The sequence below is a fragment of the Setaria italica genome, chromosome VII (assembly GCF_000263155.2).
Source record: "Setaria italica strain Yugu1 chromosome VII, Setaria_italica_v2.0, whole genome shotgun sequence".
Taxonomy (NCBI): domain Eukaryota; kingdom Viridiplantae; phylum Streptophyta; class Magnoliopsida; order Poales; family Poaceae; genus Setaria; species Setaria italica.
In genome coordinates, this window is record NC_028456.1 from 23,854,135 (window position 1) to 23,877,523 (window position 23,389).

Below are 23,389 nucleotides of genomic sequence, written 5' to 3' on the forward strand. Positions count from 1 at the left end.
GCTGTGGATCTGGATAGTCGTGTTGTGAAATGTGAACTCGTGAGGCTCTAATGCTGTGCACTCAGTGTCTTGCCGCTGCTGCTGCCCCACACTGGATGACATTTAAGACCGGGCCAAATCTAGCAGGCCGAAAGCCGCGAAAAAAGAAAAGAAAAATGGGTTGAATTCCGCCGGCTCATAACTGGGCTACAAGCCCATCCGCGCGCCAGTTGACAGAATAACCATGAACAACAGTGAGAGAGAAGCAGAGACAGCAATCATTCAGCTTCATCCAATGCTTAGAAGTTGTCCTAAATCTTACATAGCTAAGAACACATAGTACATTGATTGCTGATAGAGAGTCAGAGACAGGATGGTTTGGATGCATTGTACAACCAAAGCACCTTTGGCTGGGGAAAGCCAGAGACTCTCCTGAATGGACTTCTTTGCATAGGCAGTCGCTAGGAGCAGCTAAACCAAATGCTATATACTCCTGGTGCCGTCGTGTCATGGCCGGGGCGCGCAGCGGCCGACGGCGTAGCGTAGCCCGGCGATCATAGTCACAGCTTGGAGTAGAGCTGCGGCGTGCACCACTTGAAGAAGGTCCCCGTGGGGAGCTCCGCGGGCGGCAGCAGCGCGAGGCGCGCGCCGACGTCGGCCACCTCCTCGGCGGTGCGCTTCCCCCAGCCCTTGGTCATGTCGGTGCGCGTGAACCCGGGGCAGAAGCAGTTGACGCTCACGCGGGCGCCGCGCGCCTGCAGCCGCCGCGCCAGCACCCGGGAGTAGGCGTTGAGGGCCAGCTTGGAGACCGAGTAGTCCGTCCACACCTTGGGCCACCCCTGCCCGCCCCACGTCCCGTCCTTCACCTGGGACAGGAACCGCGACACCATGGACTCGATCGCCGCCTCCGTCAGGGTGTCCTCGTCCAGGAGCAGCGCCGTCAGGGACGGGTCGCTCACCTTCTGCACAAAGAATCCATGCATGGAACCAAAAATTTCAGGCAATTTGAATTGGCACTTTTCTTGTTATATAGCACACAAACGAGTGACTAGGATTCTACTACAGTACTACACAGGTACTACATGGTGTAGACTGCTGCTGCTGCTGCTGTAAATTTCCCTTTTTGGTCAGCTGACGCGTACACACTAGATGAGAGCCACTGACGTCCTCCTGCTGTTACAATTTTTTCTTCCCTATTATCGTCACCTTGTCCTCTATTTCAAATGTCTTACTATTTCCAGCCTCTGCACAATAATTCAAACGGCCTTAGATATGTAGATGGTGCTGACAATGTACGAGTAGCTAGTGGCAGGGTACTGCATTTCGATGCGATATGCTTCAAGATAGAATTCATACTTGTCAAGATGTCCACAGCTAGGTCGCCTCGTCGGTTCACACTTCAAGATCATCCAATTTTTTCTTTAACTAGCTGCTTCTGTTATTATTTACTGATGTGGGCTGATGTGTTGTATGCTGTGAATACCAATGATTCAGTTTGGTCCAATAACAATGAAGTCAATAAATTTTCATCAAACCAGAGCCTTCACATGATAGTTTACACCTTTCAAGTTCAGCTTGGCTCTTACACGCAGAAGGTAACGACACCGATGGTTTTCACTATTAATTCAAGCTCCTCAAGTGATAAGATTCAGAAGTTGACTATGGGCGACTAAATCTCTCAGACTAATAGGGTTTGAAATAATCTCAAGAAACTTTAGGCTTTGGGTCACTATCATCGATCAACTTTTCCTTGCGCCTACAAATGATACGTGAGGTACAACAAAGAAGCACACAGAGGCAATGCGCTGTACATGCTATAATCCTCATCTACTTCTGTTGCACAGGGTAACTCTGTTTTTAAATACCCGCAAAAAAAATATGTTTTTAAAGCTCCTGAAGTAGTCTTCATTTATTTATTCTAACGGTGTGACGAATAGGGTCACAAACTCACAATAAAACGTTATATTTGTTTCAGAACGAAAGCAGTAATAGTAAGATTGCTAGGTCATCTGAAGAAATACTGTAAAAGATGAGGCACTTACATTGAGAAGGCCAAGCTGCGAGCTGATGTTGAGGATCCTGCTAGTGGCCGGCGACTGCCGGAACAGAGGCAAGAGCGCCTCGGTGAGCATCTTGGCGCCGTAGAAGTTGGTCCTGAGCACCGTCTCGGCGTGCTCCACCGAGTTTGTGTCGATCTCGTTGAAGGACACGGCGGCGTTGTTCACCTGCACACAGCAACGAGACAGAGCAAAAAGACGAAACTTGATTTCAGCACCACCGGAAAGTTCAGTGACCTCCTCCAAAGAGCAAAAGTGGAGCCGTTGGAGGGTCTACAACTGCAACAGCTCTTTCCACGATAGCTTTTCAAGTGCCAGAGCAACAATTGGCAACAGCACTAGCACCCACTGGCTGGTATGTGGTGATTCGCGACGACGACGATGACTTTCCCTCTCCATCGGGAGTGTCGAGTCTGAACTGGACTTGTGGGAAAGCTCCCGGTTTGATGTCTCGGTGGGCTACGGTAACCGGATAGAGACCGCTTGGACTGAAACCTTGAAAAATCCAAACTCGACTCGAGTGCACAGCGAATGGTCTCATTAGTGAGTAATTCAGGGAATGGACCGGCACTCGAGCCATGATTGACGCCAGCACACCTAGCCTGACCCTGGCCCAGACTCTGGACTGTTCAGGCCAATAGCTCTTCAACAGTAGACCTTGGCTCAGGCAGGACAGCACGATCGTGCCATCGCATCCAATGATTGGGGCCTATCATCTTATTGCAAAGGTCACAGCCAGGGTGAAAACTAGAAAGTTGGTTCGTTCGAGTAACATGTTGCCCATGCTAGAAGTTGCGAGAACTTGTGTGGCCGATGATCGCTATCACTAGCTAGCCCGATGCAGGGCCGCAGCCAGAGCCAAGGCGAAAGCTACATGAACCTAAACAGTAGGATTTCGCATCGAAATCCTACGATTCTCTCCAAATCCGTCGCGGTCGAGTGCCCAGTTTGGTCTCTCCGGACTCCGGAGCCAATCGAGAGTTCGCAACAAGCTGACCCCTGCTCGTCAGCCGTCACGGAACAGGCCGTCGCTGTCCGTCGGCGCCGTGGCGGGAGGCGACCGACGAACGAGGACGAAGGGAAGGCATGCAGGAACCGGAAGGGCAGGTCGTCGGGAGGTGGCGGCGGCGGCGTACTAGTTGGGTGGCCCGGCGCGGCTTTTGGCCACACGCTCTGCCCCCTTCCTTTGGGCCGGACCGGACGCGAACGCGACGTGACGGTTTGATTCGTCTGGTCGCTGGCGTGCGCGCCGGGGCCGGGGCCGGGGCCGGGCGGGCGTGGGCGTGGTGGGACGTCGTCACTGCTGCCGTGCTGCGGGAGGCGCGGGCGCCCGCGGCAATAATGCCGGCCGGTGTGTAATGGGATGGGATCATGGGAGACGAGACGGGGATCCTGATCCGGAGCGAGGCCCGCCTGCTGAAGCCCTGAGCTATTAAGGGGTCGCGACACGTATCGAGGGGGCAGTGGATGCGGGTGCATGTCTGCTGGTGTGTCGTACGTCAAGGGGATGGATCATGGTTACGGAACTGTTTGGCGTCTGGGCTATGGAGAGCGGAGACCGGGCGCGTGCCGGCGGCTTTCCTGCTGAAATCTTTCCAGAGGAGCCGCGCTCTCTCTCCGTCCGTAACACAGCGCGAAATCGACGGGGTGGTTGGTAAGGGGGCGCTTTGTTACCACGCTTACCAGGATGTCGAGGCCGCCGACGGCGTCGCGGAGCCAGGCGGCGAACTCGGCGACGGAGTCGGGGTCGGAGACGTCGAGCCTGCGGAAGGCGACGGCGAGCCCGCGCTCGCGGAGCGGCGCCGCGGCGGCCTCCCCGCGCGCGCCGTCCCGCGCGGTGAGCACCACGGTGAGCCCGTGCTCGGCCAGGCGCGCCGCCAGCGCGTGCCCGATGCCCCGGTTCGCGCCCGTCACCACGGCCACCGTCTCCCTCGACCACCAGGCCCTGCGCGCGCGAGCGGAGACGCGGAGTCAAGCGAAGCTAGCGGCCAAGCGAGAGAGGCAGGCACGCCGCCGGGAGCTGAGCACAAAGAATGCGCGCGAGCTGGACGAGTGTGCAAAAGGAGGTGGTGAAAGGTTACCCGGCCGGAGGCGTCTCCTTGGTACTCGAGAAGTCCATCGCGCGCAGCGGAGAGCAAGCTCGGGGGGCGCCCTCCTGCTGAGGTAAGGCGACGCGGGCGTGCGGGGAGCGCGCGGGGTGGCCGTCGGGGGCAGGGAGACGGAGGAGATATTTATACACGCGCGCGCCGGGCCGCTGGCGCCTCCGAGTCAGACGGCCGGAGCGCGCGGGCCACAGGCTGCAGCCTGCAGCTGCCGCCTACAGGTACACGCGCGAGTTGGGAGCTCGGGCCGGCTCAGGCTAGTGGACAGCCACTCGACTCGATCCAGACTTCCAGAGCACATGACTACTCTACATGAGTTGCACATGCGGCGCGCGCGCGCTCGTACCTGCTCCGGCACCGGGTGTTTGTTTTTGCCGGCGAGGCGGCGACGAGCGTGCACGATCGACTATTCAACCCGTTTGGTATGTACGCGCGCGCCAGCCACTCCGCCGGGTGACCTCATCCCGCAGTCCCGCCTGCCCCGGCCGTCATGTCACGCCCTGCAAAACAAACCAAAAGATAAGACCCGGTGGGTGCCACGATTTGACGGGCGAGCGGCGCCGCGCTAGATGCCGCTAGCAAATTTTAATTCCATAGCCTGCAGTTGTAGCTGCGGCGCTCGATTTGATCAGCAGACGGCAACATCTCCGACGGCGTAACGAGAAGTTCGTTTTGGGACTGCGTGGGACAACAGCATGCGTCGTCTCTTTGTGGGGGCGTCAACCAGTGCAGTTCGCGGGTCCATTCGCGATGAAGAGATTGCGTGCGTGCCACAAGTCTGTCAGGCGACAGGGTAACCACTAAGGTCTACTAGGGCACAGTAGTTAATCGTAACCGGCGAGTGGGATTCACTGTCACGGGCCAGCATTAGAATGTTAGGTGGTCGCTATTAGTAGCAGGCTAGCAGCGCTGCACTACTGGCCGCCGAGGATGGACGGAGATGGCATAGTTTAGTCACTTAGTGGCAACGCCGACCATGCGTTCGGCGACCCCGGCATACAAAAATGCCCCCGTCGTGGAGCAGCTCAACGGCACCTGATCCAATTCAGCTAGAAAGGCGCTTTGCCTAACCAGGCAGGACTTTCCGCTCGCGTCGGGAACCAGTTTGATGATTCCAGTGTGAGACACAGAGCGTGATTGGTTGCAGTTCAAGGAGAGGTTCAGGATGGTGACGAGATTCAGGCTCATCGTGTCCAGTACAGAAGCATACATACAAACTTGATTGGTTTGCGTATAGTCTGAGTTAGGATGGAGAGAGTTGTTGATTGGTTGCTGCATGAAAGGCTGCTTTGTGTGGCTGCAAGTGGAGCCTATTATCTTACCTGTATCATCTTATCCTGGCTCGCGAGAGAAGATCAAATTTTGCGTGCAATGCTGGTCGAGATGGAGGGGGAATCCGAACGAGGTCATGCAGCAAAAATATGCAGGTCTAGCAACTAATCAAAACTAACCTGCACCGTGTGGAGCGGGATGGTGCGAGCTGGGCTACCAATCACGCCCTGAGAGACTGAGCGCAGCCAGTTTGATGATGATTCCTCCGGCTCTCCCGGCAGCGTACGGCACATGAACGGGGCCCGCGACGTGTGCGTGTGATCGGTCCGGCTAGCTTTGGTCACCAGGTGTGAAATGAGACGCCTGATGGCGACGCTTGTTCGGTGATCTCAAAGACCCAAAGACCCCGAACAGGTCGCGATCTCGGGTGCCGGCCTGCCTGGGCTGTCCATGATGGCATCATCTGCCGAATCCGAGCCCGTGGCTGGCCCGATCCGATCAATCCCCGGGCTCCAGAGCAGCTGCCCGCGAGGCCAGTGGCGACACCACTTGGCGTCATGACGGGCACGTAATCCGCCGTAGTAACACGCTACGGTTCGTCAAACCCGGCATCATTGTCGGGGGGCTAAAATTTCCTCCGGGGAACGCGTCCTGGGGTCGTCGTAAATCGGTGGAATTCCTTGTCCAGGGCTAGGGACCAGCAAAATAGCAAGACGTTTCGACGCAGCCTCACCGAAATTACCCTCTGTTTCTTTGCTGCCACCGGTGAAAGTTTGGCTTGCTTTGTGAAAGAGGAAACTTCGGCTAAGGGTGAAACTAGCCTCGGTGTCACGTCCAGAGAGTAGTTATCCAAGCACCAAGCCAGCCAAGGTCGTGGGGCAAAGTGGCCACGGCAGAAAAGCACAGCCTTTAACCTCGGCCGCGGGGCAGTCACACGTACGGGAAGATTGGGCCTTGTCGCCGGTCAGTCAAGAACTCGAGATGTTAATCGTGATAGCTCAGTGGTTTGGCCAATTTATTGTTGCCTGATGGATCACGGAGTTGGCTGATCCGCTGATGTGCTTGTTTCTTCTTTCCGGGGGAAAAAAAAAGGATTGCTGAGTGCTGGCTCGACTGATGTCTTTCTCGAACAAACTTTGAGAAAAGAAAGTTCGAGCAATCCACGACCAAATTCGAATGTATGGGAGATACTGAACAAGAAATGAGGATAGTTCGCTGAAAAGTAGTGTCATGGTGAAATCGCTGTCACGATCTTACTTTGCCAAAGAATGAATCACCGTATCTGACAGGCAATCAAGAGAGTGAAATTTCACATCCGATGGTGCTTGCCACTTCATCTGTTTCAGCTACATGGAAAGAAATCCGGATGATTCAGATTGAAAATTCGTGGTTTGAGATTCAACTGACGTATCGCATTCCAGATTTCAGACACAGTGGCAAATGTGCTACCGAAATCTCGGTTCTCGCCAGGAAATTCTCAGGTTCAATGCGCTGCTACAGTGCTACCTGAATTAGCTGGTAAACCAGATCTCGTCAGAAATTCAGACTAAGTCACTCCTTTGGAGGCTCAAAATGACAAGGAGTTGATTTGACTGCAATTGCACATTCATAATATGTAATCGCGTTACAACATAACAATATGATTTTACATCACGCTACATAAACCAATAAACGAATAACATAACAATTTCTCATCCCATCCTCACGCACATAGTTCTATCAGTAGAACAACACCCGACGCTAGTTTTTTCTCCTTCCAAGAACTCATGGTTCTCAGTTCATCTTCTCGCGACCCATAAGCGAAGGCCGATCACACACTTCAGACCTGGAAGGGCCACGGCCAGGTGCTGGTGCCGTCCTCGCCGCCGACCTTGGCGCTGCGGCGCAGCGGGTTGCCGCCGCACTCCCTGTCGACGTAGGCGTAGTACCTGAGGACGAAGGCGAGCGCGAGGGCGACCCACTCGAGGCAGAAGATGGCGACGCCGAGCCCTCCGACCATGCGGAGGATGACGGCGCCGTCCTCCTCGCGGACGTACGACTTAAGCCCGTCGGAGAGGAAGTCGGCGGTGCGGGAGAAGGCGAGCACGGCGGCGGCGCCCTGCAGGATGGAAACGACGACGGTGGCGGACATGTGGACGGTGTAGCAGCGGCCCCGGGGCGGGTCGGGCGCCGCGATGACGGCGCACCCGGCGACGGCGGCCGCCACGGTGAGCGCGTGGAGGAGGATGAGGAGGAAGCCGTCGACGGAGGGGACGAGGCGGAGCGACAGCGTGAGGAAGCCGCACCCGGAGGCGCAACCCAGGATGAGGTAGTTGGAGACGAGGAACGCGCGGCGCGCGCGGCGGTGCTGCGGGGAGGCGGAGTCCCTCGCCGGGGGAGCGATCACCGACAGGCCGCCCATGGCGTCTCTCTCTTGCGCGCGCGGGGACGGCGACTGATGAGGGCGAAGGGAGCGAAGAGCGAGGGGATGGGGAGGAGGCGCGAGGAGAGGGAGAGTGGAGGGCAGTGGAGTGGAGTGAGGTGAGGAGGAGGGCAATGGCGGAGAGGTTTAAATGGGGGTGGGGGGATTGGATCCGACCGTTTGAGAGAGGAGACGGGGACGGGCGCAAGGCAACGCGCGCAACGGCTAGTTTGGAAAGCGAGGGCGCGGCCGGCCGTTGGAGGCGCGCGGCCAAGCTGGCTTTACCGTGGCGTGGACTGGACTGAGCCGGGCCCGCGTGTCGGTAGCGAGCAGCGAGCGACGCCTCGCAGCGGGGTAGGGCATCTTCCCGTTGCTTGCGACTTTGGCAGCTTCCTGTGGACCCCGCTTCGAAGAAGAAGCTTCTCGTGAGCCGAATGTGGCTTGAGCTTAAACAAAACGTTGCAAGTAACAACAATCATTCTGTTTTTACTAAAATCGTTGGTTGATTTTGAGATTCGAGAAGTGGTGAAATGGGGATCCGCGCAGATTAGCGTTGCAGAGCTTCGCGGTAACTGGCAACGTGGGCCGATGTGATTAATTTGTCGAGGGTTTGGGCCTAGGATTTCCGTACGAACACTAGCATCCTCGTATTGGACCACCTACGGCACCAGATCTGCCGAGGAGCCCATGGAAGTGATAAATGCTAGGCCCAGTAAGAAATAACATATTAACGTCACGGCGCAGCAAAACGAAACACACACACAAAAATCACAACAATATTTTTGTCTGAGCCCAGGTTCGAACTGGGGACCTTTAGTGTGTGAGACTAACGTGATAACCAACTACACCACCCAGACATTGTGGACAAAGAGAAAAGAAAATTTTATTTAGCTCCTATATCTAATCTAGACTCCGCCTAGAATTTCAGGCCATCCAACTTTTGCAAACACAAGTACTGTTGTCATCAGACAATCCAATTAGGTAGGTTTATGCGAGAACAAGCTTTTACATAGAGAATTTCATGGCATGGCCTGCGCTTCCTAGAAATAGCTAGTGTACTCTATCGTGGGAGCTACCCTTCGTCACGCTTTTAAGTTAATATTTGTATAAAACTTTAACATGTTACAGAGAGACTATAGTAGCAGATAAGAGAATGCGAAATGGGGGCAATTGTATGATTGTCCTACTTTGAACTCTAAGTACTGCTTTTTTCCCCCTAATTTCTGAGTTTGCACCTTGAAATGGGAGCAACCAACTATAGTATAATTTTACTTGCCATTATATAAGACCATAAGTCATTGAATAATTAACTGAAGTACCTAATGAGATGTAAAGTTTTCTATTCCAGTACTGAAAAGATAAAATAGTACATGCTGTATAGTTGTGTTTCCTCATAGTTCAATGTTAAAAGGAATATGTTTCTATTCTAGCAGAGTTAGGTTTCAAAATTGACTTTGTTTTTCAGCTTATGGGTATATGTAGGATAGTGGAGCTCGCTCTAGCAACGGCTCTATTTAGAGCATTACTAGCATTTAAGGTCCAATACCAAGCTATTGGCAAAGCTTCCGTGAGAGCGTATCACAAGCTTCTGTGAGAACTGTAGATAAACGCACAAATTTGTTACAGATGGGCACGCGACTAGCCGGCCAATACCTGAAAGGCTGAAACAGAGAAACGAAGAAAGGGCTTTTGAAGTGTGAAGTGTATAAAAAAACATAACAGTTTGAATTCCCAATGTTTCAAATACCGGCACCAAACCTCTACGGTACAACAATTTAACAATCGACTTGCATGCTGCTTACAAGTCGCATGACGCAATACAATTTAACCAAGCCCTCCAATCGTTCATAGCACTCGAGAACAACATCATGGTAACCGGAATTCAAACATTCGGAAGTATTCTGAATTCAATAGTACATCCACATCCACTGATGTATAGTTCAAATTGAAAGGAGATTCCAGGAGCAATCTAATTGATTGAGGCGTCCCTTGGGTACAGTAGCCACGCCTTTACTTCCCAAAGAATTTAGAGAGGCGAACTGGGCCTTCTGCCTCACTATCACCGCCGGTGTGCTTGGACCTTGACCGCTGCTTCTTTTCCTTCTTTGTTCTCTTCGATCTTGACCGTGATCTGGACTTCCTTGAACCTCTGTCCTCGTTGTCACTGCTTGATGGTTCTGATGACGAGTCCTTCTTTGTTCTCTTTGATCTCGACCGTGATCTGGACTTCCTTGAACCTCTGTCCTCATCATCGCTGCTTGACGATTCTGATGATGAGCTGGAACTAAACTCCGAAGAACTTCTGTGCTGTTAAAAATGTAAATGTGAGTATATCAAACAAATTTAACTCATTGCTGTAAGCAAATGTACTCATAAGATTCATTTTAGTAGTACAATCTTTTTGTCTTTTTATTGGGTTAGGACAACTCTTCTAGGGAGTAATATCCCAACTTTGCATGTTTATATTAGGTGAAATCCTAACAATGATATCCATAAGAGCAGATCAGAAGTTGAGGCTACCTTTCTCCTCTTCTTACTTCTTTTCTTTGCATCCTTATCCTTTCTCTCTGTTTTCAGAATTCTTTGTCAGAAGATCCATTCGACATATGAAATAAATTTAAGAAACGGGGAGCAATGGAATTATTCAGAGTCTAGTGCATAAGACTGCAGGAAACATCATCTGGCAGGTTGCCCATTTACCTTTCTTGGAAGAAAATGATTTTGAGTCTGACTTAGAGTGATTTCTTCCATGTGCTAGCTTCTGAGCTCTTTCTGCATCCAATTGAGCTCTGTACTCTCTCATCATTTTATCTTTGTCAGCCTCCAGCTCACCCCTTTTCAGTTCATCTTCCTAAAAGGGATGAATATCATGAATAACTACAGAAGTACTGATAAAAACCTTTGATGATTATGGTACAGTCTTGAAGTAACTACACATGTTTTGTCAATATTAGCAGGCGCCATATGTTTAGTGGCACCTAATGCAGAAAACCTGACAATTGCTGAAAAGGCCTTGATTGGTCTCTTTTGGAATTATCATAAGGTTTGTTTATGTAAACTGGCCAAGAATTATAATCAATTCGAAATTTGCATTATCCAAGCCAATTCTACATGTCAATCAAGGAAAATAGAGTGCTAAATAGTATGATAGAGCACCGTCGATTCGAGCACATGGTGCTCAAAACTAGCATTAACTTTGTATGATGGTGTCTAACAATGGAGAACTGGAAGTCTGCAAACTAAAAGAGAGGGGACTAAAGAGTGAATGGCACAGGAACGAGCATGTATAGACTGCCAATGCAAAGTTCAGGTTAGTCTCCAACAGTACAAAGGCAATATATGTTTTCAAGCTTACATGAGGAAATCAGGATCATCAACACAAGACAAAGATAATTCAGTACTGTGGGAGCATGTCGAAACAGTTACTATTGGGAGTACAAGAACGTAAGCCTGCTCTAAACATGCAAGCAAGAGACGAACTTAAGCTAATGCAAAGGAAGTGAGTGGGTGCGCCACCGTACCTTCTGCTTCTTCTTGAACTCCTCCCAGGTGACGGTGTGCGTCTTGTTGAGGCTGGCCAGGCGCGCCGCATGCCACTCTGGAGAATGAAATGAACCGTCCGTCTGCGACGGCCCTCGTTAGACAAAGTTCTCTCTTTTTTTTTCCGTTGGAAGAGGGGTGGGTGGAGGGTTAACAAAAATTCCTCAACAGATACTATTTACTCTTATCACATATCAGCATACTAATAGCGCCGTGGAAATCATCAGATCAATCTGGAGCTTGGAAGGGCAGGGGGTAATCAGAGATCTGGTAGGGCGGGCGGGGGGGGGGGGGGGGGGGGGGGGGGGGCCAGAGGAAGGGGACCGACCCATGCCGTCTTCGGGGGCGTCCGCGGCGCCGGGCGCGCCGGAGGAGGAGCCCAGCCGCGACCGCTGCATCGCCTTGTACGCCTGGTTCTTCCCCATCTCGTCTCCCTCGCCGCCGAGCCCGGATTGGAAAAGGGGAGGACGGAGGAGCCTCGGCGGGGGCGGGGAGTGGAGATCCCTTTCTCTCTGGAGAGTCTGGCCTGGTGGCACGCGCCTGCCGTGAGTTATGACTCTGGATGGTGATAAGGTGACCGAGAGGCGCACAGGGAGAAAGGGGGCTATCTTTTTTTCTGGGCTGCTGGTTTAATCTGAGCCGCTGGTTCTGCGATCCGACGGTCCGCAGTGGTGCAGGGAAGAATGCAACCTATGCTACCGCACAATTGTTTTATGCGACTTCGACATTTTTTAAAAAACCCTCGTTTTTTGTTAAAAAAAACTGCCTCTCATAAGGATTGTGATGAATACTCGCGGCGGTAGACGAGAGTGCGTATGAACGGATATGGAGTTTGAACATATGATACTTTCACAAGGATTAACACACTCGACCAAGACGAGCGTGTTCTTCCGTCCTTATTTCATCGTGTCCATGTGCATGCCAATCACCATTAACAACAAACTTACAAACTGAGACTGCAAAACTAATCCATTCTCATTCAAAAAGCAATAAAGTTAAGCTTATTCAGTGCATATACTTTTATTCATATTACAGAGAAAAAGATCGGACCGCTCCACTAGCTTATTCCCATTTCCAGGGCAACTGTTCTAAATTTCAGTTGCCATTTTACCTCGGTTTTAAACTTCACCTGGTGATCGGGAGCACCGGTGCTAACTGTGAATGTATGTTAATATAAAAAAAACTGTATGGATGTAATGCCAGACAGTAACAGCAAGCTATGCTACTGGACAAAACTTTCTCCGCAGCAGCCAGTCGGAACAAAAAGAATGACCGTCCTGCCTTTTGATCTACGAATGGAACCACGAGCAGATGAGCTCACTGGGTTAAGTTCCCTCGAAATGAGTGGACCGCTGAGTTCTAACAGCCAAGAATGTGACTGCTGTTCACATCATCGTGGCGCTTCTTCATGATCATTGTTTTCCTCTGTTTGTGATGCCAGCTTCACAATGTCTTCCACAAGGATATTCCCCTCTGTAAGGCATAAAACATAAAGGCTTAGCGATATAGCAGAAGTAGAAGATATGCCGTATGTTTTTCACTAATACGATAGACAGTAGTGTTGAATGTAAGCACCGTTGTCTTTGGAAAGATTGCTGATAAGCTCTTGGACACCCTCCGTCCCTATGGTGTCTTTGAGATAATTTGCTGCTGCTGTTACCTCTTCAGGAGTCACTTTGCCATCGCGGTCCCTGCAAAGAAATCAACATATTGATGGCCTTGAAATCAATTTGTGCACAGTGTTGGGATATGGCGCAGTTCTCTGTTGGTGTGTGCAACCCACTATGTGGTTCAAAATAAAGGCATGCGCAATGAGCCTACCTATCCAGCAGCTGCCAGCGATTGCCAATTCGAGCATCAACATCATCAATCTCCTTTTCTAACTTTTGAAGCATAGCATCAACCTGAAATGCAGGAAAAATAAAGTCATCACATGGATAGGCTTACTACTCAACCAGTATAAAACTTCTGAAGCATAACACAAGAATCAGGATGGTGTGTGCGCACATTTTTCAGCATATAACTTGCAAACAAATAAACAAAGTAGTCAGAACTGACTAGTGCATACAAATAAAGTTGACAAAGTAGTCAGCACTGACTAGTACATAACACATAGGGTATCTACTTGTTTTCTATCTGTCTATGAAGTAATTTGCAGCAACTACTTTATGTTTTGTCTGGATGCGGTGGAAGGAATAGGCAAGGGGATGGAGGCGTGTTCACCCTTATGAGGAGGCTCTAAACAACCCAATTAAGTGGACTAGATGATTTCCTTGCTTAATCTCAAATGTTCTCCCGATCTCATATTGGCCCTAACAAACTCGGCTAACCTCAAGCATCAAGCTAACAAACTCCAATTGACTAACAACCAAGCAACTGACTAAACCCTAAGGATAACTAAACTGAGCCTAATTTGTGGACACTAGTTTCTTCTTCTTGTGTGAGTATTTCTTGCCAAAAAACACGTCCACAACAATTTGCTTCTAGAAAGAAGTCCATTTGTGTTTATTACATTCCTCTAATCATATCAGAACAATGGGCGTGATTGATTACAGCTATCTGGTGACAAATTTCTACAGTTCTACATATCTGAAAAGTTTATTACCATTTATACGCTAATAATTAGAGCTCACAACTACCAGATGAAAATTTCTACAAATAAGCCAACACTCCATGTGCTTTCAAGCTGTTCTGGTCACTGATTAACTGATATAAGTATTTACAGTTATTAATAAATATTTCTCTTGAAGATAAATGCTGTTTCCTAGTATAAGTTTTAGCTGGGATGTATCAACTTGTGAAGATTTAGATGAAGAAAAGAACTCCTTACCCTATCTACCAATGCTGAAGAGACCTTTTCCCCTACTGCTGCTTCTGCAGCATGGTCTGATTCCTCCCTAGCAGCCCTGTATGCTCTCCTGGCTTCTTCTTCACCATCTGTACCCTCCTTTGCAAGCATGTTGTTATATAGTTCTATCTGTATTTCACATGAGTGTGGTCCAACATTAACTTATGCAAACAGACAGTGCATAAATGTTCAGTGCAACACCAAATCATACCTCCTTGTTCACAAGGCTTAAAAACTCCTGGCGCTCCTTGGTAACAGACTGCAAGATAGGAGAAGGTAGAGTTTATGTTGACAATTTTTTTTTCTCAAAATACAGGATTGGAATAGTAACAAAGAAAGTGTCTTGATCATACTGAAGCAGATGCAAGCACAGCCAATGCTTGACTGATATTACAAAGCTGCTCTTTCTTGTCATGCATTTTTGCTTTCTTTAGTTCCTCTTCCTCCCTAGCAGTAGGCTCGGTCATTTCCTTCAGAGCCAAATCTTCTTCAATAGCCTTTGGCTCCTCCAGTTTTGCCTTCTCTTCTTTCTCTTTCTTTTTCTCCTCTTCCTGATTATTATTCAATATGCAAAAGCATCAGTAACAATTTATTGTCGACAAAATGACATTGAATTATCCCATGGTGGGATTCAGAAAAGTTGTATAACTATGCTGATTCTTCAGCCAAAGAGTATACATAGAAGGATAGGTGACTAGCATATTAAACTGGACAGCTGAATTGCATAAAGAAAAAAATAAAAAATGAAATATACAACTTCAAGTTGGGGAAGTAATTACAAGGTGAACAAAATTTATTTCACTACTAAACGATACGACTAAGAATTTATGCAACTTTTAAATGGATATAACAGTGGCAAGATACGTGAACTCATGCTAAACCTTAATTCAAGATATGTTTTATTTCACTTGAAAAGCACTTTCAAACAAAAAACAGGGCAATATTCAAGGAGCAGGGAGTTTCATGATGCAGACAAGAAAGCGAGAAGAGCGACAGGTCTCTGTAAGCCATGCCTAATAGAGAATACTTTCCATGTTTCCCTAAGAATATTTGGCATAAAGAACAGTGAAGGGCATCATTTTATGATACTCGCCACTGCAGCCCTGCTTAAGAATTGAGATAAGCAGACTCATGTAAAATGTATTTGAATGATTCATGTTTATACTCCATAGTACCTTGATAAGTTCCTCTTGCATCTCCAGAAATTCTAATTTTCTTTTCCTCTCTGAAACAGAATCCTCAGAAGGCAGTACAGTCCCAACTGTATCGACAACTTCATCTGGCAGAGAAGATAAGGTTGCTACAACAGCCTCCTCAGGTTTCATTCTCCCAGACACGGTAAAAGCTCTGGCAGGAATTTTCAAACACACGTGAAAATTTGAATAGAAGCAATACACAACAGGACATTACCAGCAAAATTACCTCGAGAGTATTAGAAGAGATGACGGCACAGAATGATTGAGTGATAGATCCAACCAGTCTCTAAGCTGAAGAGAAAGGAAGTGTTTAGAATAATTAACTTAAGCGGATATACTTCTTGCAAAGTAACACCCATATAATCATTAGATAGAAAACTAAAGACACCTACTATATCTCAAGAATTTATGTCATTGTCTAATTTCAATGAAAAAAAGCATCGGATGTGCAAGTAGCAATGAGCAAACCTGTTGGCGCATCTCCTCTGTTGACAACAAACCAAGGTGGCCACGTTCACGACAAGCTTGTCGAAGCTCATATTCAGAAAGAGACTCCACACCCTCAGCTTGAATCATCTTGTCATCATTCTTAATGCTTAAAACATGGACAAAAACTGATAAACATAAGTGCACTATAGTTGTACTGAATGATAAAATGTAACAGAAATGTGCAACAATTAAATGTCTCTAGTTGATCTTCATGCAAGAGGCTCACATCTTATATGCAGTAGAAAAGCATGATCAAATGTTAACAATGCAATCAAATTTACTATTGAAGATGAACTAAAAAATTGCACACATTCAGATCATCCATCACATCTGTTCCTTTCCCTGACGTCTACATGCTGAGGTAATTGGAAGACATACTCTTGTAGCTTCTTCCGAAGCATGAATCGCAAGTAGTGGTCTGTACCAAAAGGTTGGATCCCCATGTATTTACACATATTTACCAGCCGAGGTCTGCAGAAAAAGGTTGATCAGGCATCTGGTATTATTAAGTTTGATTAAGTATATGAAGTGCCAACCTGCTCATGTTATCCAAAGTCAGCTCGTCATTAAATAGCTTTGCAAAGTTCAAAATTTCTTCATTGGAGACATGCCCACCTTTCCTAACCTAGATGCAAATTTGAGTACATCAACAATAGACAAAATCTAAAGCATTTACTGGTATGTGTTTTAAACTTGAAGCTACCAACTCAGAATGTAAGAAGATGATACCTTATTCAAGAACTCATCCAGATCTTCAGCGGTCTGTTTCATTTCTCCACTACGTGATGTTTGAACTTCCTTTGCCATTTCTTTAGCAGTGTCTTGTAAAAATTTTGCACATTCCATCCTTGCTTTCAGTTTCCTTTTTAGTGCCTCCTGTATGTAGGAAAATCAACGTGTTCATGAATCATGTCAGCATTTAGTAATTCTGTTGAGAACGCAGCCTGATCGATCTGGATCAATACCTCTTCTTTCATCTTGTCCTGGAAAGTGGATGGCAGCATGTTTGGGAACAACTTGAGGAACACTGGCAGCAAGAGTTCCATGAACGGAACAATAATAAACACAGCAAAAGGTACTAGCCTGAACAGATCTGCTGTTGTACGTGTGAGCTGTTGCCTCTCTCGCCTTGTAAGGCTTTTTCCACTAGCAAGTTTCACTAACAGTCTTGATGATATTCTAACATCTGCCCAGAGTAGCTTAGTGCCCAGCCAATAATGCTGCAGTGTAGAAACAAATTCATCCTTCCAATGCTTCAAATTTGCAGCCCAATCAGCTCTTACACCCACAAAAGTAAATATACGTCAAACGTTGAAGAGGCAGACAGAAAACTATCCATCAAAATAGAATGATAGAGTGATGCTTCAATTTCAAGAGAGGAAGAGACCTGCTCATTGAAGCAATAAGTCGCAAAGCAGGACCAATACCCAGAAGCTTTGCCCAGAACTTCTGTATGATTGATTGGTCAGTCTTTTGCACTTCCTCCAGCTTAGCTTTTGCCTTTGCTTTTGCAGTTCTTAATCCTTCCACTGCCTGATCACATTCTTCCGGGGACGCCTCCTTTTTTTGTTGCTTTTCCTTATCATCCTCACTCTGCTTGCCCATAATACTAACTTGAGGTTGCCCAGTTGTGTTTGATGTGGTGCGGACTGACTGCAGGAAACACCTGACTCCCAAGGGGAACACAAAGTTTTGTGCTCTAGAGCCATAACCGGGAGGAGAAACCCCAAAAGTTGGACGACATGTGAAACCACTACTGAGGCCATAAAGATTTTGCTTACTCAAAGTATGCTGCACCTTAGCATGATTAGAATGAGCTAAGCTGTCCTCTGAAAACAAACATTCATATCTCTGATCAACCTCACATCCAAATTTTCCTTGCCCAGTTGTGCTAGTGGATGCTGAGGATAAAATAGGCACATTAGTGTGCTGGAGAATGTCCTTCCGCCTCCTGATGATAGCCCTCGAGGCCATTTTTGCTCACTTGCTCCTTTTCTCAAGGAAATGCCAGGATCATACCTTTCCAGGAAGAACCCTGAAATTTGGGCATCACCACACTAGTTTGGCAATAGAAAATTTATAGCATTCATGGACTTGCGCGATAGCACTAATAGTTCAGAATCCTTAGGAACATACTTGTACATTACATTCCTCATAAAACAACTGAGCTGTAAGTGTGATAAGGGCCATTCAAATAGTGCCAATAGGATTATGAATCCTCCATGGTGCAAACAAATTCTGAAAAATAGAAAATAATCCACATCATATATGAACTTTGAACCATATGAAAATCTTAAGTCTGGTTGTTAGGCCACCGAACCCAACAGATGACCCAAGACCAAGATACTACTCACCATTTTGAGCATGGCTGTGTCATCTCATTTTCAATGTCTAAAACCCAGATGTGTATGTTTTGCGGAAAATCTCCCTCAGTTCTTAGTTTACGAAATCAACAAAGGGAAAAGCACCCACCTGAAAGTAATCTGGCTCTTGTTTGGCCAATAAAAAATATTTATATCAAGCAAGTGAGGCAAATTTAGTATTCATGCCTAAAATCAACTTTGTCGAACATATACAGACAACAAAGCATCCAAGATGCATTCTACGTCTCTTTAACAACACTTAAAGGCAACTGCATTGAAAGCTACGATAGCAATAGCTGTTTCAGACGAGTCAACAAATTCCATGGGTGGCACACCAATAGCACTCATCATAGAACTATAGAAGTGTTTGTGGTAGGCAATGGTAAAACATATGTGAGCATCTCGCTAATCAAATACGGAAGGAAGAAAGCGCAGGCCATCAACAGATTCGCAATACGGCCGAATTATGAATTTATGGTTGCTGCTGTTATGGACGCTGCGCCTTATCCCTTACATCTAAAACCGTATCATTTTCAGATTCCCGGCATCCAGCGAGCACTAACCACTGACCACGCCTCACGTCCGGTCAAACCATTCCGTGCCCGAGACAAGCGCAGGCGGCGATCCACGTCGCGGATACACCAGCCGAGCGCCCGCACACCACCCAGCAGAGTCCCGAAGGAATGGGGAGGGCGAAGGGTGAAACAAACCGCGGGCCGGTCAATGGAACCGATCGTGGTGGGGCGGGCTCACTCACCGGGGCCGCTGGCGGTGGCGGGAGATCGGCCGGGCGTCGGGCCCCGTCGCGGCGGCCGCGCTGGTGGCGGGGACGGATTGGATCGGGGGAGCCCGAGGGAGGGGGGTGGGAGGAGGTAGTGGACTGCCGGCCTGCCGCAGGGGATGGGCGGTTGCGTCGCGTCGCGCGCAGCTCGCGTTACGACCGGATTGCTGGAAATGTCGCCGATCGGGGGAGAACGGAGGAGCGACGCAAAGCGTCTTGCCTGCGAGTGAAGTGGGAGGCAGGGAAGCGGTCTTGGGGAGGGGCCGTTGAACTGGTGGGAATTGGCTGCGGGGCTGGGGCCTGGGGACCCGCCGCGTTGAGGGATAGGCCCAGTCCGTCATCAAATTCCAAAAGGGTTGCTCCCGTGGGCCTGGTGTAGGTGGGTGGGCTGGTGGTGGGGTGGATAGCTCTTCTCTTGTCGTACAGGGCCTTGAGGCAGGCAGGAGCCCACCAAATTGTAATCCGTCAGCAACAACACGGTGCCATTTCTATTAATATAGAAGTGAATGACAAGTAATCGGTCCCAGCGGACCGTTCACAGGAGTTACAAGAAAAAAAAACTCTATATACACTGTACAAATCCGGAGGGAGGTCTACGCCCCATCTAACATGGCAGCCAGGTGCTTGGCGCCCGCGTTGGCCAGGTCCTAGCTTCATCCTTGATCTTGAACAACAATCCTTGCACTGGCCTCTCAGATTTCCCAATCCACGAGAAGGATAAGGGACCGAAATCCACGCGCCGGTACCCCCTCCATAGCAAGGGCTAACCAACTGGCCAGTAGGCCCCAGATGCGCTTTGAGTAATGACAGCCGGCAAGAATGTGATGGGCAGTTTCTCCTGCACAGCAGGCACACTGAGGTGATCCATGTTTGGATACCAGCGAGAAGCACCAAACGTGAACTAATTATAAAACTAATTGCATAAACAAGAGCTAATTAAAGAGACGAATCTATCAAGCCTAATTAATTTATAATTAGCACATGTTTATTGTCGCATCACATGAGCTAATCATGGACTAATTAGGCTTAATAGATTCTTCTCACGAATTAGCCCTCATTTATGCAATTAGTTTTATCATTAGACTATATTTAATACTCCTAATTAGTGTGCAAATATCTGATGTGACAGGGACTAAAGTTTAGTCCACGGTACGACACCCCTTGAATTTCGTGGTAGATTCCGCGCGGCAAGTCTGTCTGCCGTCCACACCATGTTTCGAATAATTAGCCATACGAAAAATTTACATTTTGACGGTGCCCATGGCTTACAGATGAGCCATTGAAGGTCGGTTCTCACTGATCCCAAGAATTGTGCATGGTAAGCCGAAGTCGAGGAGTACACCTCGGATGGCATGAGTTTCCATGTTACCCGGTCTTGCTCCCCTTGTTCAAGTTGCACTGCTTGGACCTCAGTCCATAATGCGACGAATTCATGTAAGTGTCCCACTGAAAGACAAGCGGGAATGTTCAAGTCCTTCACCCACATGCGGTTATGGAGTGCCTCTCGAAGAAATCGATTCTTTTTTCGAGAAGTGCTATAGATGCTCGGTGCGGTGTCCTTGGGCCTCTTCCCCTGCGCCCAGGTGGAGTGCCAAAAGGATAGGCGTGAATCGTCTCCGATATGAATGGTTGTGCAGGCCGCGAAGAGCAATTTGTCAGTATCTGAGCATGGTGTTCCTAGACCCGCCCATTGTTTATCTGGTTTGTTTTACTCCTGCCATAACCATCGCAACCTAAGCGCTCTTGCAAAAAGTTTGAGGTCGAGCACCCCAAGTCCTCCTAGCTGCAACGACCGTCCCACCGTTGGTCAATTCACCTTGCATTTGCTGCCCGACATTGCCTGATCCCCCGCCAGAGGAAGCGCTTTCGAATTTTGTCAAGGTTTTCCAGGAATTCAGCTGAGCAAAAATGACCGTAAGCAGGTAGATAGGTTGCGATGAGAGAACTGATTTGGTCAATTGAACTCACTCAGCTTGCGTTAAATTGCATCCCCACCAAGCTTTCAATTTCCAGTTGCCTTATCTGTTAAGGGTTGTAGGTCTGCCCTTCTTAGACGTCACACTGTTAGGGGTAGGCCAAGGTATTTAATTGGAAATTTTCCCCGTTGAGCGTGGAACTTCTGCAGAATATCGTCCAGGTCAAGGTCATGACACCTTATGGGCACCACTGTGGATTTCTGGAGGTTGGAGTGTAGGCCGGTGACTTTCCCAAAGTATTCTAGGAGCTTGGCGAGGTTGTTGATCTCCGCCTTAATCGGTTTCATGAAGAGAACTGCGTCGTCTGCATATAGGGATGTGCGCAGTTTGTAGGGACTACAACTGATCTTGCTGAGGAAACCGGCTTCAGTTGCAAGCTGCAGCAACCGTTGTAGAGGATCAATCACAAGAATGAAGAGTAGGGGAGAAAGCGGATCCCCCTGGCGGAGCCCTCTACCATGCATGATTGGGTTGCCCAGTATACCATTGAGGAGCACTTGAGAAGAGGAAGTCGTTAGCAATGCAGTGATCCAATCCCGCCACCTTACTTGGAATCCCAAGTGGCTCAAGAGCACAAGAAGGTAGTCCCATCATACAGAGTTGAAAACTTTTTGGATGTCAAGCTTTACCATGAGCATGGGCACTCTGTTACGGCGGAATCATCTGGCCATACTACGGACATACATGAACTTGTCATGGATGTTGCGCTGCAGCCCTTAATGAACGTACTCTGACTCTTTGAGATGATGTCATTCATTGTTGGGGCTAATTGCAGTGCCAACATCTTGGTGAAGAGCTTCGCAACGCTGTGTATGAGGCTGATTGGCCTATAATCGGTGATCTTTTCTAGTCCAATTTTCTTCAGGAGGAGAATTATGTTTGCCGTGTTTAGTAGGTCAAAATTTAAACTTCGCAGGCTGTGTAACATGTGGAGTGTCGTCTTGAGGTCCCCTTTTATGATCTCCCAACAGGCGCGGAAGAAAGCTCCCGTGTAACCATCAGGTCTCGGTGTTTTATCAGGAGCCGTGTGGTTAATTACAGCTAGGGTCTCTTCTTCAGTGAACGGTGCATCTAGGTGTGAGAGGTCGAAAGACTAGAGATGGAGAGCGTTCCCGTCAAAATCCAGCTCACAAGGTTGTGGTGGGGCCATCATAGTGGCAAAATATGCCTGGGCCAGTCGCGCTTTGTCCTCATAAGAGATAGCCGAACCCGCTCCATCCTGGAAGCAGGCGATATGATTCATACGCCATCGACCGTTAGCCTTTAAATGGAAGTACTTAGTGTTGGCATCTCCCTCTCTCATGTTTTTGACTTTGAAGCCTGCTTCTTTCTAGCCTGCTCAATCACCGCATAGCCCAAAACCCTGCGTTTAAGCCCCTGTCTTGGACGAAATTTGGTCGAAGATAGCTACCGAGAGTCTTGGGTGATGTCTAGCCTCTGGATGATCTCTTGCGCCATTAGGAGTTTGAGCTTATTCTCTAAAATTATGGATTGACTCCATGACCTCAGGTGTCTAACCGTCATTGCCATCTTTTCATAGAGGATTTGCACCGGTTAGATATGCGTCGTCAGCTGCTTCTAGACCGCTTGTACCTCCTCGGCGAAGCTTGGTAGCTTTGTCCAGAAATCCTCAAAGCGGAACGGTCTTGGCACCCTTAGCCCTAAGAGACTTGTTAGCAGCAGTGGACAATGGTCAGAGAGGTGGTGGATAACGCTTGCAATCCGTGTTGCTCAAAGGTTAGGTCCCACTCTTCGTTATCGAAGACCCTATCAAGCCGGCACATGGTTGGCCGACATCTCTCGTTGCTCCATGTGTATTTGCGGTTTTGTAGGTGTATTTCCCGTAGCTTGCAAAAGTTTAGTGTCACCCTGAATTGTCACATACGGTCGAGGTTGAGATTTGTGTTATTCTTGTCTCAAGCTCGATAAATCAAATTGAAGTCGCCGAGTAGAAGCCATTTGCTTCCCTCGTCGGGCTTGCAACGATGCAGCTCTCTTAGAAATGAGGGTTTAAGCATGCCCCTAGTCGGCCCATAGACCACCGTCATAAGGAAGGAAAGGTTGGATTCTTTCAGCTCTACCGTCGCCGAGATGGAGAAATGCCTAATGATGATGTTGTGCAGATCGACAAAGTTATTATTCCATAGCACTAAGATCCCTCCTCTAGTGCACGCAGTTGGTTTGAAAGTAAAATTGTCAAGGCGATACCCATCAAGAACGCAGTTAGATGGCCGTCGATGTTGTTCAACTTAGTCTCCAGGAAGCATGCTATCTGGCAGCGTATCGAGGAGAGAAGCTCGTGCACAGTCACGCACCATGCTACTGTATTCAGGACCCGAACATTCCAACAAATAACATCTAAATTTAGTGCAGCCATGGAAAAGA

General features: G+C 48.5%; 4 protein-coding genes and 1 non-coding gene across 7 annotated transcripts; all 5 read right to left on the minus strand.

Annotated features, from left to right (window-relative positions):
- Nucleotides 1-236: 236 nt before the first annotated feature.
- On the minus strand, nucleotides 237-4,440 carry LOC101768330 ((+)-neomenthol dehydrogenase). Its single transcript, XM_004976032.4, has 4 exons — nucleotides 4,118-4,440; nucleotides 3,720-3,981; nucleotides 2,022-2,204; nucleotides 237-941 (listed from the first exon to the last, which is right to left on the minus strand). The coding sequence occupies exons 1-4, from the start codon at nucleotides 4,153-4,155 to the stop codon at nucleotides 540-542; spliced, it is 885 nt and encodes a 294-aa protein (XP_004976089.1). The 5' UTR covers nucleotides 4,156-4,440; the 3' UTR covers nucleotides 237-539.
- Nucleotides 4,441-6,993: 2,553 nt separating this feature from the next.
- Nucleotides 6,994-7,944, minus strand: LOC101768733. The gene has a single exon (XM_004976033.4). The coding sequence runs from the start codon at nucleotides 7,809-7,811 to the stop codon at nucleotides 7,230-7,232; it is 582 nt and encodes a 193-aa protein (XP_004976090.1). The 5' UTR covers nucleotides 7,812-7,944; the 3' UTR covers nucleotides 6,994-7,229.
- A 650-nt stretch (nucleotides 7,945-8,594) lies between these two features.
- TRNAV-CAC lies at nucleotides 8,595-8,668 on the minus strand. The gene has a single exon. It is a non-coding gene; the product is annotated as a tRNA-Val (tRNA).
- An 845-nt stretch (nucleotides 8,669-9,513) lies between these two features.
- LOC101769138 (serine/arginine-rich splicing factor 6) lies at nucleotides 9,514-11,904 on the minus strand. Its single transcript, XM_004976034.3, has 5 exons — nucleotides 11,681-11,904; nucleotides 11,333-11,434; nucleotides 10,512-10,662; nucleotides 10,332-10,378; nucleotides 9,514-10,118 (listed from the first exon to the last, which is right to left on the minus strand). Exons 1-5 carry the CDS (start codon nucleotides 11,774-11,776, stop codon nucleotides 9,822-9,824), a joined length of 693 nt encoding a protein of 230 aa, XP_004976091.1. The 5' UTR covers nucleotides 11,777-11,904; the 3' UTR covers nucleotides 9,514-9,821.
- Nucleotides 11,905-12,302: 398 nt separating this feature from the next.
- Nucleotides 12,303-19,258, minus strand: LOC101769821 (mitochondrial proton/calcium exchanger protein). 3 transcript variants are annotated; one of them, XM_012847194.2, is made up of 16 exons: nucleotides 18,239-19,258; nucleotides 18,021-18,122; nucleotides 17,272-17,919; nucleotides 16,850-17,162; nucleotides 16,614-16,760; nucleotides 16,421-16,509; nucleotides 16,263-16,355; nucleotides 15,864-15,990; nucleotides 15,622-15,686; nucleotides 15,375-15,546; nucleotides 14,553-14,750; nucleotides 14,411-14,458; nucleotides 14,182-14,328; nucleotides 13,173-13,255; nucleotides 12,927-13,042; nucleotides 12,303-12,824 (listed from the first exon to the last, which is right to left on the minus strand). In XM_012847194.2, the coding sequence occupies exons 3-16, from the start codon at nucleotides 17,856-17,858 to the stop codon at nucleotides 12,742-12,744; spliced, it is 2,268 nt and encodes a 755-aa protein (XP_012702648.1). In that variant the 5' UTR covers nucleotides 17,859-17,919; nucleotides 18,021-18,122; nucleotides 18,239-19,258; the 3' UTR covers nucleotides 12,303-12,741. The 3 variants fall into 3 exon arrangements, with proteins under 3 accessions (XP_012702648.1, XP_004976097.1, XP_012702649.1); XM_004976040.3 differs by lacking the exon at nucleotides 18,021-18,122 and having other exon boundaries at nucleotides 19,005-19,258; XM_012847195.2 differs by having other exon boundaries at nucleotides 17,272-18,122; nucleotides 19,005-19,258.
- Between the last annotated feature and the right edge of the window lie 4,131 nt (nucleotides 19,259-23,389).

Excerpts from the sequence above, each read along its gene's own strand:
- LOC101768330 (XM_004976032.4), bottom strand. The coding sequence starts at position 4,155 with ATGGACTTCTCGAGTACCAAGGAGACGCCTCCGGCCGG. Across the intron at positions 2,205-3,719 it reads TCGGCGGCCTCGACATCCTG|GTGAACAACGCCGCCGTGTC; the intron begins GTAAGCGTGGTA and ends TGCTGTGTGCAG. Across the intron at positions 942-2,021 it reads CGCAGCTTGGCCTTCTCAAT|AAGGTGAGCGACCCGTCCCT; the intron begins GTAAGTGCCTCA and ends TTCTTTGTGCAG.
- LOC101768733 (XM_004976033.4), bottom strand. The coding sequence starts at position 7,811 with ATGGGCGGCCTGTCGGTGATCGCTCCCCCGGCGAGGGACTCCGCCTCC.
- LOC101769138 (XM_004976034.3), bottom strand. The coding sequence starts at position 11,776 with ATGGGGAAGAACCAGGCGTACAAGGCGATGCAGCGGTCGCGGCTGGGC. Across the intron at positions 11,435-11,680 it reads ACGCCCCCGAAGACGGCATG|ACGGACGGTTCATTTCATTC; the intron begins GGTCGGTCCCCT and ends GGGCCGTCGCAG. Across the intron at positions 10,379-10,511 it reads ATCATTTTCTTCCAAGAAAG|AGAGAAAGGATAAGGATGCA; the intron begins GTAAATGGGCAA and ends TTCTGAAAACAG.
- LOC101769821 (XM_004976040.3), bottom strand. The coding sequence starts at position 17,858 with ATGGCCTCGAGGGCTATCATCAGGAGGCGGAAGGACATTCTCCAGCAC. Across the intron at positions 15,687-15,863 it reads CAGAGGAGATGCGCCAACAG|CTTAGAGACTGGTTGGATCT; the intron begins GTTTGCTCATTG and ends CTTTCTCTTCAG. Across the intron at positions 14,329-14,410 it reads TAAGCCTTGTGAACAAGGAG|ATAGAACTATATAACAACAT; the intron begins GTATGATTTGGT and ends TGTGAAATACAG.